We start from the raw sequence: 12,972 nt of genomic DNA, 5'->3' as shown, positions 1-12,972 counted from the left end.
GTCTCAAAATGCCAAAGGCTAAGGATGTAGCTGTGGTGGAGCACTTGACTAGCACGTGGGAGGCCCTAGGTTTGGTGAGGGGAGAATGGGAGGGAGGACCGAACTTGTCCTTATAGAAGGTGCAGTGTCAGTTATAGAGAGAAAAAGGTTTCAGTTGACAGTAATACAGAGCTCAGTGTGTGAACAATAAGAGGGAGCTGCAGGGCAGATCTTGAGGGAATACAGAAAAGAAAATGGTAGTGGCTTCATGGAGGCATGGGCTTTGAATTGAGCCTTAAAGGGAAAGGAAATGAAGTAGAAAGATTTTGGGCCTAGGGAGTGACAGACTCAAAGATCTAAAAGTACAGAATACAGTGGGTGGTTATATGGCTGGAGCTTAAGGTTCTTGGGGTGGGATTTTTTTTTTTTGTTCATGGGGCTTGAACTCTGGGCCTGGGCACTGTCCCTCAGCTCTTCATCTCAAGGCTAGCACCCTACCACTTGAGCCACAGCACCACTTCCAGTTTTCTGGTGGTTTATTAGACATAAAGAGTTTCACTGCCTTTCCTGTCAGGGCTGGCTTTGAACCCCAATCCTCAGATCTCAGCCTCCTGAGTAGCTAGGATTATAGGCGTGAGCCACCAGCGCCCGGCGAATTCAGTATCTATTAAGCAACTGTGTAATGCAGTCATCTTCCCCTTCCCATGCAGCTCAGTTCAATTAGTCAGCAGATACTAGGTATTTATAACTGATAGAAAACTTGCTGAGGTATATAATGGCTAGTTGAATATAAAACAGATATGATTAATGCTTCCTTTTTTTTTGTCAGTCGTGGGGCTTGAACTCTGGGCCTGAGCTCTGTCCCTCAGCTCTTAAGCTCACGGCTAGCGCTCTACCACTTGAGCTACAGCAGCACTTCTGGTTTTCTAATGATTTATTGGAGATAAGAGTTTCATGGACTTTTCTGCCCAGGCTGGCTTTGAGCCTCGATCCTCAGATCTCAGCCTCCTGAGTAGCTAGGATTACAGGCGTGAGCCACTGGCACCTGGCATGATTAATACTTTCTAAGAGCTTACTGTTTGGGATAGAACTAGTGGTATGGCTCTTTAGAAGAAAAGTTGAAAGCCCCTGATTTGTAGTGTTGTGTTGTATATATTTCCAACATTGCTGATCTCAAGCTACCAACTTGATGTCATTAAACTGGAGCTGGGAAAAGATGCACACAGTTGGTTCTCAGGAGAGCTGGCTTTAGCATACTACTGGGTGAATCACACATACTAAGAAAACCATGAACACATAGTAAGATCAGAGCCTATGTTAGCCCCTTTCACAGTTCCAAGGCCCCTGATTTCCACAGAGTTCTTGGAAATGCTGATCATTATCTTGGTATTCCTTTCCTATAGAAGCCACTGTCAAAATCAGATCAACTTACTTGTGCTTCTTGTTTCTGGCAGCAGCCCCAGCTATCTGACTTCATGTAAAAGATGGCTAATGCGGAAGTGAGTGTCCCAGTGGGAGATGTGGTTGTGGTACCCACTGAAGGAACTGAAGGAGAGAACCCTGAAGACACTAAAACCCAAGTGATCTTGCAATTACAACCTGTGCAACAAGGGTAAGTGGCTAGAGATTTGTATATTCTGAAAAGTTCTGGGAGGTTTAAAAGGTAGGGAAATAATAGCTATGGTCGCTTAGCACACTGAGATATTCAGCATCAGTCAGAGCTGACTGAGTTTTTATCTTGATAATGTGTTATGTGTTATAGTTGTCATATTTAGTTATTCTTTATATATTTATTTTTTGTCAGTCATGGGGATTGAACTCTGGGCCCGGGCACTGTCTCTCAGCTCAAGGCTAATGCACCACCACTTGAGCCACAGAACCATTTCTATTTATGTGGTGCTGAGGAATGGAACCAGGGCCTCATGCATGTGAGGCAAGCACTCTACCACTAAGCCAGCCCCATATTTGTCATTTTAATAGCTATTATAATAGTTTTCTATTTCCTTGTGTTTCTCTTCTCTTCTGTGAGCTTTTTGAGGGTAAGTTCCATGGTTCTCTCATCTTACAAATAAACACATTTAGCCTAGGGCCTCTTTGCATATTTCTCAAAGGCAGTATAGTTAGTGTTAGAGGAATTTGACAGCAGGTACAAAAGTTTTAGTTTTGGTTTTGGTGGGTTTTTTTTTTGGTTGGTCATGAGGCTTGATCTTGGCCTGGGCGCTGTCCCTGAGCTCTTCAGCTCAAGGAGAGCTCTCTACCACTTGAGCCACACCACCACTTCTGATTTTCTGGTGTTAATTGGAGATAAGAGTGAACTTTCCTGCCTGGGCTGGCTTTGAACTGTGATCCTCAGATCTCAGCCTCCTGAGTAGCTAGGATTACAGGCATAAGCCACCAGTGCCCTACTACAAAAGGTTTTTGCTATATGCTCTCTAAATTTTCCTGGGTGGGAAAATTGTCAAGCTTAGTCTATCAAAATGTATATATTACTGAGCCTCCATCAGTGGCTTATGCCTGTAATTTTAGCTACTCAGTGATCCGAGGATCACTGCTCAGGGCCAGCCCAACCAGGAAAGTCCATGAAACGTTTCTGTTTTTTTTGTTTTTATTCCTTGTAGGTCATGGGGCTTGAACTCAGGGCCTGAACCCTGTCCCTGCGCTTTTTTGTTCAAGGGTAGCACTCTGTCATTTTGAGCCACAGTGACACTTCCATTGTTTCTGGTGGTTAATTGGAGATAAGGGTCTCACGGACTTTTCTGCTTGGGCTGGCTTCAAACCATGATCCTCAGATCTCAGCCTCCTGAGTGGATAGGATTACAGGCATAAGACACTGGTGTCTGGCTCCAGGAAACTTTCATCTCCAATTAACTGCCAAAAAATCAGAAGTGGAGCTGTGGCTCAAGAGGTAAACCACTAACTTTTTTTTTTTTTTTTGGTCCGGCCGTGGGGCCTGAACTCTGGGCCTGGGCGCTGTCCCTCAACTCTTCAGCTCAAGGCTAGCGCTCTACCACTTGAGCCACAGCGCCACTTCCAGTTTTTTTTTTTTTCTGCTTATATGGTGCTAAGGAATGGAACCCAAGGCCTCATGCATGCAAGACAAGTGCTCTACCACTGAGCCACCTTCCCAGTCCCTCCCTGTGATTCTTTTCATTTTCTTTTTTTTTTTGGTCGGTCGTGGGGCTTGAACTCTGGGCTTGGGCGCTGTCCCTCAGCTCTTCAGCTCAAGGTGAGCTCTACCACTTGAGCTACAGCGCCACTTCCGGTTTTCTGGTGGTTTATTGGAGATAGGAGTCTCAAGGTCTCTCCTGCCTGGGCTGGCTTTGAACTGCGATCCTCAGATCTCAGCCTCCTGAGTAGCTAGGATTACAGGCGTGAGCCACCAGCGCCCGGCTCCTCCCTGTGATTCTTATCTCCAATTAACCACCAGAAAACTGGAAGTATCCCTGTGGCTCAAACTGGTACAATGCTAGCCTTGAGCAAAAGAGCTTAGGGACAGTGCCCAGGACCAGGTCAAGCCCCACAACTGTCAAAAAACAACAACACTGAACTCTAGAGGTTCTTGCCTGTTATCCTACATACTTAGGAGGCTAAGGTTTGAGGATCACAGCTTGAAGGCAGCCCAAGCAGGAAAATTCATGACTCTATCTCTAATTAATCACCAAAATGTCAGAAATGAAATTGTGGCAAGTGGTAGAGTATTAGCCATAAGGCATAAAAGCTTAGGGACAGTGCTCAGTGATCATGGGTTGCTTGGACCAATAGGAAATTGGTAAAAAGACTAGAGTTATAAAGTATGTTTATCTTACTCCTTTTCAGGTAGAGTAAAACAAATTTTGTAGCCTTTTGCTATGAATATTAATTTTTCATAATTTATATAGTTTGTTTATCGATGGACACTTTTACAACAGGATTTACGAACCTGGATCAGAGAACAACACAGCAGTTGTAGCAGTAGAAACTCACACAATCCATAAAATTGAAGAAGGAATTGGTAAGTCTTTGTTATTGTTGTAACTTTAACCTTAGCTTTCTTGCTTGAGAGTCTTTTTTTTAAATCTTTTTTTTTTGGGGGGGGAGGTCCGGTCATGGGGCCTGAACTCTGGGCCTGGGCGCTGTCCCTCAGCTCTTCAGCTCAAGGCTAGCGCTCTACCATTTGAGCCACAGTGCCACTTCCAGCTTTTTTCTTTTTGTTTATGTGGTGCTGAGGAATCGAACCCAGGGCCTCATGCATGCAAGGCAAGTAATCTACCACTGAGCCACCTTCCCAGCCCCTTTTAAATCTTTTTCTGAATGTTGTTGAGGCTGGCCTTGAGCTTGAGCTCTACTACCATGTCTATCAAATGCTAGAATTTAGACTTTAACTATCCTACCTGGCTGTTGATTGTTATTATTTTTTATTTTATTTTATTTATTTATTTTGGTCGGTTGTGGACCTGAACTCTGGGCCTGGGTGCTGTCTCTCAGTTCTTCAGCTCAAGGCGAACGCTCTACCACTTGAGCCACAGTGCCATTTCTGGCTTTTTCTGCATATGTGATGCTGAGGAATCGAACCCAGGGCCTCATGAATGCAAGGCAAGCACTCTACCACTGAGCCACCTTCTTAGCCCTGATTATTATTATTTTTAATAATTTACTTTGTTGTTATAGAAGTGATATACAGAGGAATTACAATGGCGTGAATCAGGTTATGAGTATATTTCCTTTCATACAGTTTCTTCTGTTCCCTTATTCTCTCCCTATCTATTGATTATTTAACACTAACCTACCACAGTAACTGAAACATTTTTTTTTGTTGTTGTTGGTGGTGGTGGGGCTTGAACTCTGGGTCTGGGCACTGTCCCTCAGCTCTTCAGCTCAAGGCTAGCGCTCTACCACTTGAGCCATAGTACCACTTCTGGTTTTCTGAGTGGTTTATTGGAGATAAAAGTCTCCCAGTCTTTCCTGCCGGGGCTGGCTTTAAACCGCAATCTTCAAATCTCAGCCTCCTGAGTAGCTAGGATTACAGATAGGCGTGAGCCACCAGCACCGGCACCGGGCTTGAAACAGTTTTGTTTTTTTTTTTTTAATCTGTACTGGGACTTTAACTCAGGGCCTTATGCTCTTGCTTGGCTTTTTTGTTCAAGGCTGACACTCTACCAGTTGAGCCAGACCTCCACTTCTTATTTTTGCTGGTTAATTGGAGATAAGAATTTTAGGGACTTTAGGCTGGCTTCCAACTGCAATCCTTAAGTCGCTAGCTCCTGAATATCTAGGAATAAAGTTATAAGCCATCAGAGCCCAGCAAAGTGGTTTTTTTAATATCTAAAAGTCCTAAAAAGATATAGTATTTTCTCAGCCTGCTGGAGGCTCTATGTTCTACTTGTAATCCTAGCTACTCAGGATGTTGAGACTTGGAGGATTGCACTTCAAAGCTGAAGCAGAAGAAGAGTTCAAGAGACTGTATCTCCCATAACAGCAAAAAGCCTTGCTGGAGGTGTGGCTCAAGTGGTAGAACATTAGTTGTGAGTAAGAAAGTCAAGTAATCTTGAAGAGGCCCTGAATTCAAGTCCTAATACTGAGGAAAAAGAATCTCTTTCTCTGGGTGATATCTGCAATTCTAGCTACTTTGGTGGTGGAGATTAGAAGATCATGGGTTGATGATATAAAAGTTTGTGAGACTCCATTTCAGCCATGGCTGGGAGCAATAGTACATACCATCCCTGAAACTTGGGAAACCATTAATATGAGGGTGACAGCTGGTCTGAGCATAAATGGAGAGTCTTCCTCGAATATAACCAATAGAGCTAGGTGCTGGTGGCTGATGCCTATAATCCTGGCTACTCAGGAATCTAAGATGTGAGGATAGAAGTTTGAAGACAACAAGTGCAGAAAAGTCCATGAGCTTTTTATCTCAAGTTAATCAGGAAAAAGCAGGAAGTTGAGGTATGGTGCAAGTGAAAAAGCTGAGGGAAAGAACAAGCCCCTGAGTTGAACTCACACACACACACACACACAATTATGTAAAAAGCTGTTGGAGGCATGGCTTAAGAGCTAGAGTACCGGGGCTGGGAAGGTGGCTCAGTGGTAGAGCGCTTGCCTTGCATGCCTGAGGCCCTGGGTTCGATTCCTCAGCACCACATAAGAAAAAAAAAAAGCCGGAAGTGGCATTGTGGCTCAAGTGGTAGAGCGCGTGCCTTGAGCTGAAGAGCTGAGGGACAGCTCCCAGGCCCAGAGTTCAGGCCCCACGACCGGACCCAAAAAAAAAAAAAAAAAAAGAGCTAGAGTACCTTCCTAGCCAGTTGTGAGTTTCTCAACTCAATTCTCAGTAGTGCCAACAAAACAAAAACAAGGAAAGGAAAGAAGCCGGGTGCTGGTTGCTCACATTTGTAATCCTAGCTCTTAGAAGAAAGAACACTGGTTCCAGGCCAGCCCAAGGAGAGGTTGAGAAGACCTCTATCTCAGTGGATCAAAACTGCATGCAGTGGTATGCCCCTGCCATCCCAGCAATAAGAGGAAGCCTAAAATAAGCAAATTGCTATTTAGCCCTATGCCCAAGCAGGAAGGGAAATCCTATCTCAGAAATCAACACAGCTGCCGGGCGTCGTGGCTCACACCTGTAATCCTAGCTACTCAGGAGGCTGAGATCTGAGAATCACAGTTCAAAGCCAGCCCAGGCAGGAAACTCCGTGAGACTCTTACCTCCCATAAACCACTAGAAAACTGGAAGTGGTGCTGTGGCTCAAGTGATAGAGTGCTCGCCTTGAGCTGAACAGCGCAGGGACAGCACTCAAGCCCAGAGTTCAAGCCCCATGACTGACAAAAAATAAAAAGTAAAAATAAAAAAAGATAAAGAAATCAGCAAAGCTTGACTGGGAATGTGGATTAGTGGTAATGTGCTTGCCTAGCATGCATGAAGCCCTGGGTTCAATTCCAGTACCACATAAACAGAAAAAGTTAGAAGTGGCACTGTGGCTCAAATGGTAGAGTATTAGCCTTGAGCAAAAGAAGCTCAGAGACAGGGCTAGGAAGGTGGCTCAGTGGTAGAGTGTTTGCCTCACATGCGTGAGGCCCTGGGTTGGATTCCTCAGCACCACATAAGCAGAAAAAGCCAGAAGTGGTGCTGTGTCTCTACTGGTAGAGTGCTAGCCTTGAGATGATAGAGCTGAAGGACAGACAGCACCCAGACCCAGAGTTCAGGCCCAACGACCGACAAAAAAAGAAAAAAAAAAGCTCAGAGACAGTGCCCAGCCCGAGTTCAAGCCCCAAAACTGGAAAAAAAAAAATCAACAAAGTTGAAGTTGTAGATCAGTGGCAGATGTCTTGCCTACTAAGCCTAAGGCCTGAGTTTAAACCCCAGTATTGCGGGAGGGTGATGGGAGGAGGGGGTGGGGAAGGGGTGTTGAGAGAAAAGTGGTCGAAAAGAAAAAGTCCTAACACCTCTCGTGTGTAGATACAAAGATATCTTCTAAAGAGATGATAGTGTGGTAGAGTACTTTCCTACCAAGCAAGTACTAGCCCTGAGTTCAAATCCTATACCACAAAATAAATACACAAGCAACCTAGAAGGAAAAGAAAATCAGCTGGAACATGATATGAATTTTAGTATTATGTGATTTAGTATATAGTAGGCAGAGATTAAGGGTATCATTGGTTTGAGGCCACCATGGGCTATTTATCAAGACTTTTTTTACTAAAAATAAAGTAAATAATAATAAGCATATAAAGGTATGTGGTATATTGTATTTAACACAGCATTGGAATTTGATAAGAAATAGCTGTTATTCCAAATTTCTTCAACTGGGTTCCTAAGTGGCACTAACTGAATATACACATACACCCCCCAGCTCCCTACCCCCGGCCCCTCTCCCAACACATAAAACAGACAGTTCAGTCCTTTGTGGGACTATAAATTTAGAATTTAAACTTTGAAGAAGAGTTGCTCAATAAATAACTGATTTTTTTTGGGGGGGGGTCCAGTCATGGGGCCTGAACTGTGGGCCTGGGCGCTTTCCCTTAGCTCTTCAACTCAAGGCTAGCGCTCTACCACTTGAGCCACAGAGCCACTTCCAGCTTTTTTTTTCTGCTTACAAGGCAAGCACTCTACCACTGAGCCACCTTCCCAGCCCAATAACTGATTTTTTTTTTCTCCTCCACTTTCAGATGCAAGCACTATAGAAGCAAATGAAGATATGGAAATTGCTTACCCCATAACTTGTGGGGAAAGCAAAGCCATCCTCCTCTGGAAGAAGTTTGTATGTCCAGGAATAAATGTGAAGTGTGTTAAGGTAGTTATCTTTTTGCTGAAAACTATTTTTTCCCTCTTTTCTTTCATTTTCTTTCATTCGGGGCTTGATTCAGGGTCTCATCCTCTTGTTCAGCTTTTTCACTCAAAGCTGGCTTTTTGCCTTTTTTAGCTAGAGAAGGGTCTTGGGATTTTTCTGCCTGGGTGGCTTTGAACCTTGACCCTGAGTAGCTAGGATTACAGGTGGGAGGCACCAGTGCTTGGCTGTCAATCAGTATTCTTTGTGAGGAACTAAGGATCAAACCCAGGGCCTTGTACAGACTAGGCAAGGGCTCTTCCACTGAGTTACACCTTCAGCCCAAGTCAATTTTTTGTATTTTCCAGGTACTATCTTATAATGTGACAGTGAAAAAAAGAAAAAAGGATTTTTAAGTACCACTAAATCAAGTCCTATGAAAGCAGAGAACTATCTGATTTCTACTAACTGTAAACACAGCATGTAGAATGGTGCTTTTGTTGTTGTCAAACTTAGGACCTGTACATGCTAATCATGTAATTACCATCAAGTTATATCCTCAGACTGAGTGGTGCCTGGTTTATATTAGGTGATCAATAAATATTTGTCCAATGAATGAAGGAATAAATAAGTGAAGTCTCATCTCTCTCACTTCACTGGGTAATTTGAGCAAGTTATTTAATATTTTAGGACCTCATATATTAAAGTAGTAATCACCATCAATATAAATGTACACATACTCTGTAAGACAAGATTAAATATTAATATAAAATATTTTACATTATACAAATTATGTAAAATTATTTATAAAAAGAAATAATCCAAACCAGGCTAATGTTTATAATTCTAACTACTTAGAAGGCTGAGATCTGGAGGACTGTAGTTTGAATCCAGGTTGGGCAGAAAAGTATATGAGTCTCTAGCTCCAAAATAAATAGCAAAAGAGGGCTGGGAATGTGGCTTAGTGGTAAAGTGCTTGCCTAGCATGCATGAAGCCCTGGGTTCGATTTCTCAGCACCACATAAGCAGAAAAAGCCGCAAGTGGGGCTGTGGCTCAAGAGGTAGAGTGCAAGCCTTGAGCAAAAGAAGGCTCAGGGACAGTGCCCAGGTCCTGAGTTCAAGCCCTAGATCTGGCAACCACACACAGAGTTAGGGCTCAGGGGCAGAGCACAAACCAAGTAAACAAGCTGAGAAAGCAAGCTGAACAAATACAAGACCTGGAATCAAACTCTAGTGCCAGCCAAAATAATATCAGCTGGGTTGTGGTACACACCTGGATTCTTAGCATTTGGGAAGCTGAGGCAGGAGGATCAACATAGTGATTATAAAGTGAGACCCTGTCACAAAACTGTTAGGTTTTTAAAAAGAGGTAGCCAAGTAAGAACAGCAGCACGCACGTGGTATTCAGGTAAGGGGTAGGTTTATTCAGTAGACCTGCTGGGACCAGGCAAGGTTGGCATTTCACATGGCTGGGAAAGGTCTGGGAAAGAGAGAGAAAAGAGCTAGAAAAGAGCAGAGAGAGCTAGAAAAGAGCAGCCAGAGAGAGTCTGGGCCTGGGCTAGGCCTTATGTAGGGTATGGGCGGAGAAAGGTTGTGGCCACATCAAATTCAGATGTGACCTCAGTGGATGCAGATGTGACCTCTTCTAGGTGTCCCAGTTGCCTAGGTAACCCAGGTACTGGGTGGAGACTTTGCTGCGAGGAGGGTGGAGTCTGCTAGCCATCCAGGAACGGACCTTACAAAAACAAAACAAAAATAATTTTTTGTGAGAATATAATGTGGATATAATTGTTGCTTCTTTCTCCCTGGTGACCACAGACAGCAGTCACTATAGTCACATCATCCTACATTTATAAGAATTAGAGTTTGAAGGCTCTGTAATCTGCTTTTGGTTTCTACTACACTTGTTCTTTCCACCATTCCGAATCTTGTCCTTTGAGCTGGATAGATTTCTTCAGTTTATTTTATCTGTCTTTGCAATAGTAGAACAAACTACAGGATTCAAAAAGTGAGTTATAGATGCTAATTATTGTACTCATCACTGATTCTCCTTTGTAACACAGATGCTGTGCAGAGAAGGATTGTGTGTGGCATAATAGGACAAGAGGAAGTTAAAAGAAGTAGAAAAAAAAGAGGTTATATACTAGTCAGGATGTGTACCAAGCTCACACCTATAATCAAATATCATAATTATAGGTATAGTTCATACCTGTAATCCTAGCTACTCAAGAGTCTGAGATCTGGATAGAGGTTCAAAGCCAGCCTGTGAGACTTTTCTCAGTAAATAGTTGGAAGGTGAGGTGATATAGTGTCAGAGTGAAAAAAGCCAAGTAAGGGGCTGGGAAGGTGGCTCAGTGGTAGAGTGCTTGCCTTGCATGCCAGAGGCCCTGGGTTCGATTCCTCAGCACCACATAAACAAAAAGAAAAAAGCTGGAAGTGGCACTGTGGCTCAAATGGTAGAGCGCTAGCCTTGAGCTGAAGAGCTGAGGGACAGTGCCCAGGCCCAGAGTTCAAGCCCAGGACTGGCAAAAAAAAAAAAAAGCCAAGTGAGAACACAAGGTCCTGAGCTCAAGCCCTAGTACTGGTACACATATACTACCACCACCATACCACATGATTTGAAATATTGTGTGTGTGTGTGTGTGTCACCACCATACCACATGATTTGAAATATTGTGTGTGTGTGTGTGTGTGTGTGTGTGTGTGTGTGTGTGTGTATGCACACGCTGGTCCTGGGGTTGAATTCAGAGCATGGGTGGTGCTTTTTTTTTTGGCTGGTCCTGGGGCTTGGAACTCAAGGCCTAAGCTTTTTTTTTTTTTCTTCCTCAAGCTGAGTACTCTAGCACTTGAGCCATAGCTTTACTTTGGCTTTTTGGTGATTAATTGGAGATAAGAGTCTCACAGACTTTCCTATATAGGCTTGCCTCCTCCAGATATAAGCCTAGGGAGTAGCTAAGGTTATAGGTGTGAGCTACCTGGGCCTGGCCCTGAGCTTCCTTTGCTCAAGGTTAGTGCTCTAACCACTTGAGTCACACAGTTCTACTTCCTGCTTTTTGGTAATTTATTGGTAAGAGTCTCATGATCTTCCTTGCCTAGGCTGGCTTCATTCTGGAATCCTCAGATCTCAGTGTCCTGAGTAGCTAGGATTACAGACCTAAACACAGGGTCTCAATATATAGCTCCCTACATTGGCCTCAAATTCGCTCTACATTTTAGGCCAGAACTCATGATCACCCAGTTATGAGTGCAGGGATTGAGGATGTCTACCAACATGCATGGCTTTTCTGCTGTTGTTGATTTTTAGTATGACAAGTGGAGTTATTATTTCTTTTACTTTTTGGCCTGCATAACTGGATATTGGACTACTTTGGACTTTCCTTTTTACTTTAGTTCAATGATCAGTTGATCAGTCCCAAGCATTTTGTTCATCTGGCTGGGAAGTCTACTTTGAAGGACTGGAAAAGAGCCATTCGTTTGGGTGGAATCATGCTCAGGTAAGCATATGGCAAGCATGTGGCCTTCAACAAACTTCAGGGCACTTAAACAGTGGTATCCAGTCTTTTCTCTTTAACTGGATAGTTGTATTCTGTCTGAGAATTGACTTGAACAAATCATGTTATTTGACTTTCATCAATCTGTTCTTTGTCTTTTTGCTTTTCCCCTTATGTGGCACTGAAGATGGATCTCAAAAATCATTAATGCCAAACAAGCACTCTACCACTGAGTATATTCACAGTCCCTAACCCCCAGTCCCCTACTAAAATCTCTAGAAGGAAAAGAAGACTGAGTTAAATAAATATTGCCTAGTTAAATAAATATTTCCTGATGTCAAGATTGGATAGGATTCTGTCTTTGCAGAGAAGCTCAATATAGATGACAGTCTTGCTTGAAATCACCAGAGACAAAGAAGCTTGGTGTTGTGGAGTCATAACAGCTATGGAGAAGTGTTGGCTGATTGATAAATTGTGGATAATGTTGTAAAGTGGAAGTATAATGCTGAGAACTGAATTATGACCAAGAATGGAACAATCTTTGCCATCACTGTCAGAAAGCGTAATATTCTTTCACCAACATTCCCCCCTTCTTTTTTTTTTTGGTCATGGGGATTGAACTTGGCCTCAGATCTCATCTTCCTGAGTAGCTAGGATTACAGGCGTGAGCCACTAGAGCTCAGCTCACCAACCCCTTATTTGGCAACAATTACTGTATTTTTTCTTCACTGAAGATTAACATTAATTAGTATATCTTGAGTACTTAACCTACTGATAGAAAAAATGTAAGTGTCATGAGGGTAAGTTCCTAGCTAGGCATCGTGGTACCTCCTAGTCCAGCATATAGGAGTTTGAGGCAAGAGAAGCTCTAGTTTAAGGTTAGCATATGCTACATATAGCAAGTTCAAAGATAGCCTAATTTATATAGTGAGACCCTGCTTCAAAAACCGAAATAACAATGAACATCTCAAAACCAGAAAACCCCAAAACAAACAAAAAGAAACAAAAACAAAGAAAAAAGATAAGGTTGTGGCTTAGTGCAAGAGTTCTTGCTTGATATTCACAAAGCCCTGAGTTATATCCCTAGCACTTTACCTAAAATAAAAATCAAAAAGTAAAGAATTATGAGTTCCCAATAGAACATATAACAGGATCCTTAGGGCTGGGAAGGTGGCTCAGTTGTAGAGCGCTTGCCTTGCATGCCTGAGACCCTAGGTTCGATTCCTCAGCACCACATAAGCAAAAAGAAAAAAGCCGGAAGTGGC

General features: G+C 43.1%; 1 protein-coding gene across 1 annotated transcript in view; it reads left to right on the top strand.

Annotated features, from left to right (window-relative positions):
- The first annotated feature begins 1,430 nt into the window (after nucleotides 1–1,430).
- The window catches only part of Gmeb1 (glucocorticoid modulatory element binding protein 1), a 33,399-nt gene continuing 21,857 nt past the window's right edge, over nucleotides 1,431–12,972 (top strand). Inside the window, exons 1-4 of the mRNA XM_013035646.1 lie at nucleotides 1,431–1,591; nucleotides 3,888–3,970; nucleotides 8,119–8,243; nucleotides 11,607–11,710. Of these exons, the coding sequence (XP_012891100.1) occupies nucleotides 1,464–1,591; nucleotides 3,888–3,970; nucleotides 8,119–8,243; nucleotides 11,607–11,710 (440 nt within the window). The 5' untranslated portion in view covers nucleotides 1,431–1,463. The remainder of the gene's footprint in view (nucleotides 1,592–3,887; nucleotides 3,971–8,118; nucleotides 8,244–11,606; nucleotides 11,711–12,972) is intronic.

The sequence above is a fragment of the Dipodomys ordii genome, unplaced genomic scaffold (assembly GCF_000151885.1).
Source record: "Dipodomys ordii isolate 6190 unplaced genomic scaffold, Dord_2.0 Scaffold6, whole genome shotgun sequence".
NCBI classification, from domain to species: Eukaryota; Metazoa; Chordata; class Mammalia; order Rodentia; family Heteromyidae; genus Dipodomys; species Dipodomys ordii.
Note: the sequence above shows the minus strand (reverse complement) of the source record. Positions and strands in the feature narration are given on the sequence as shown.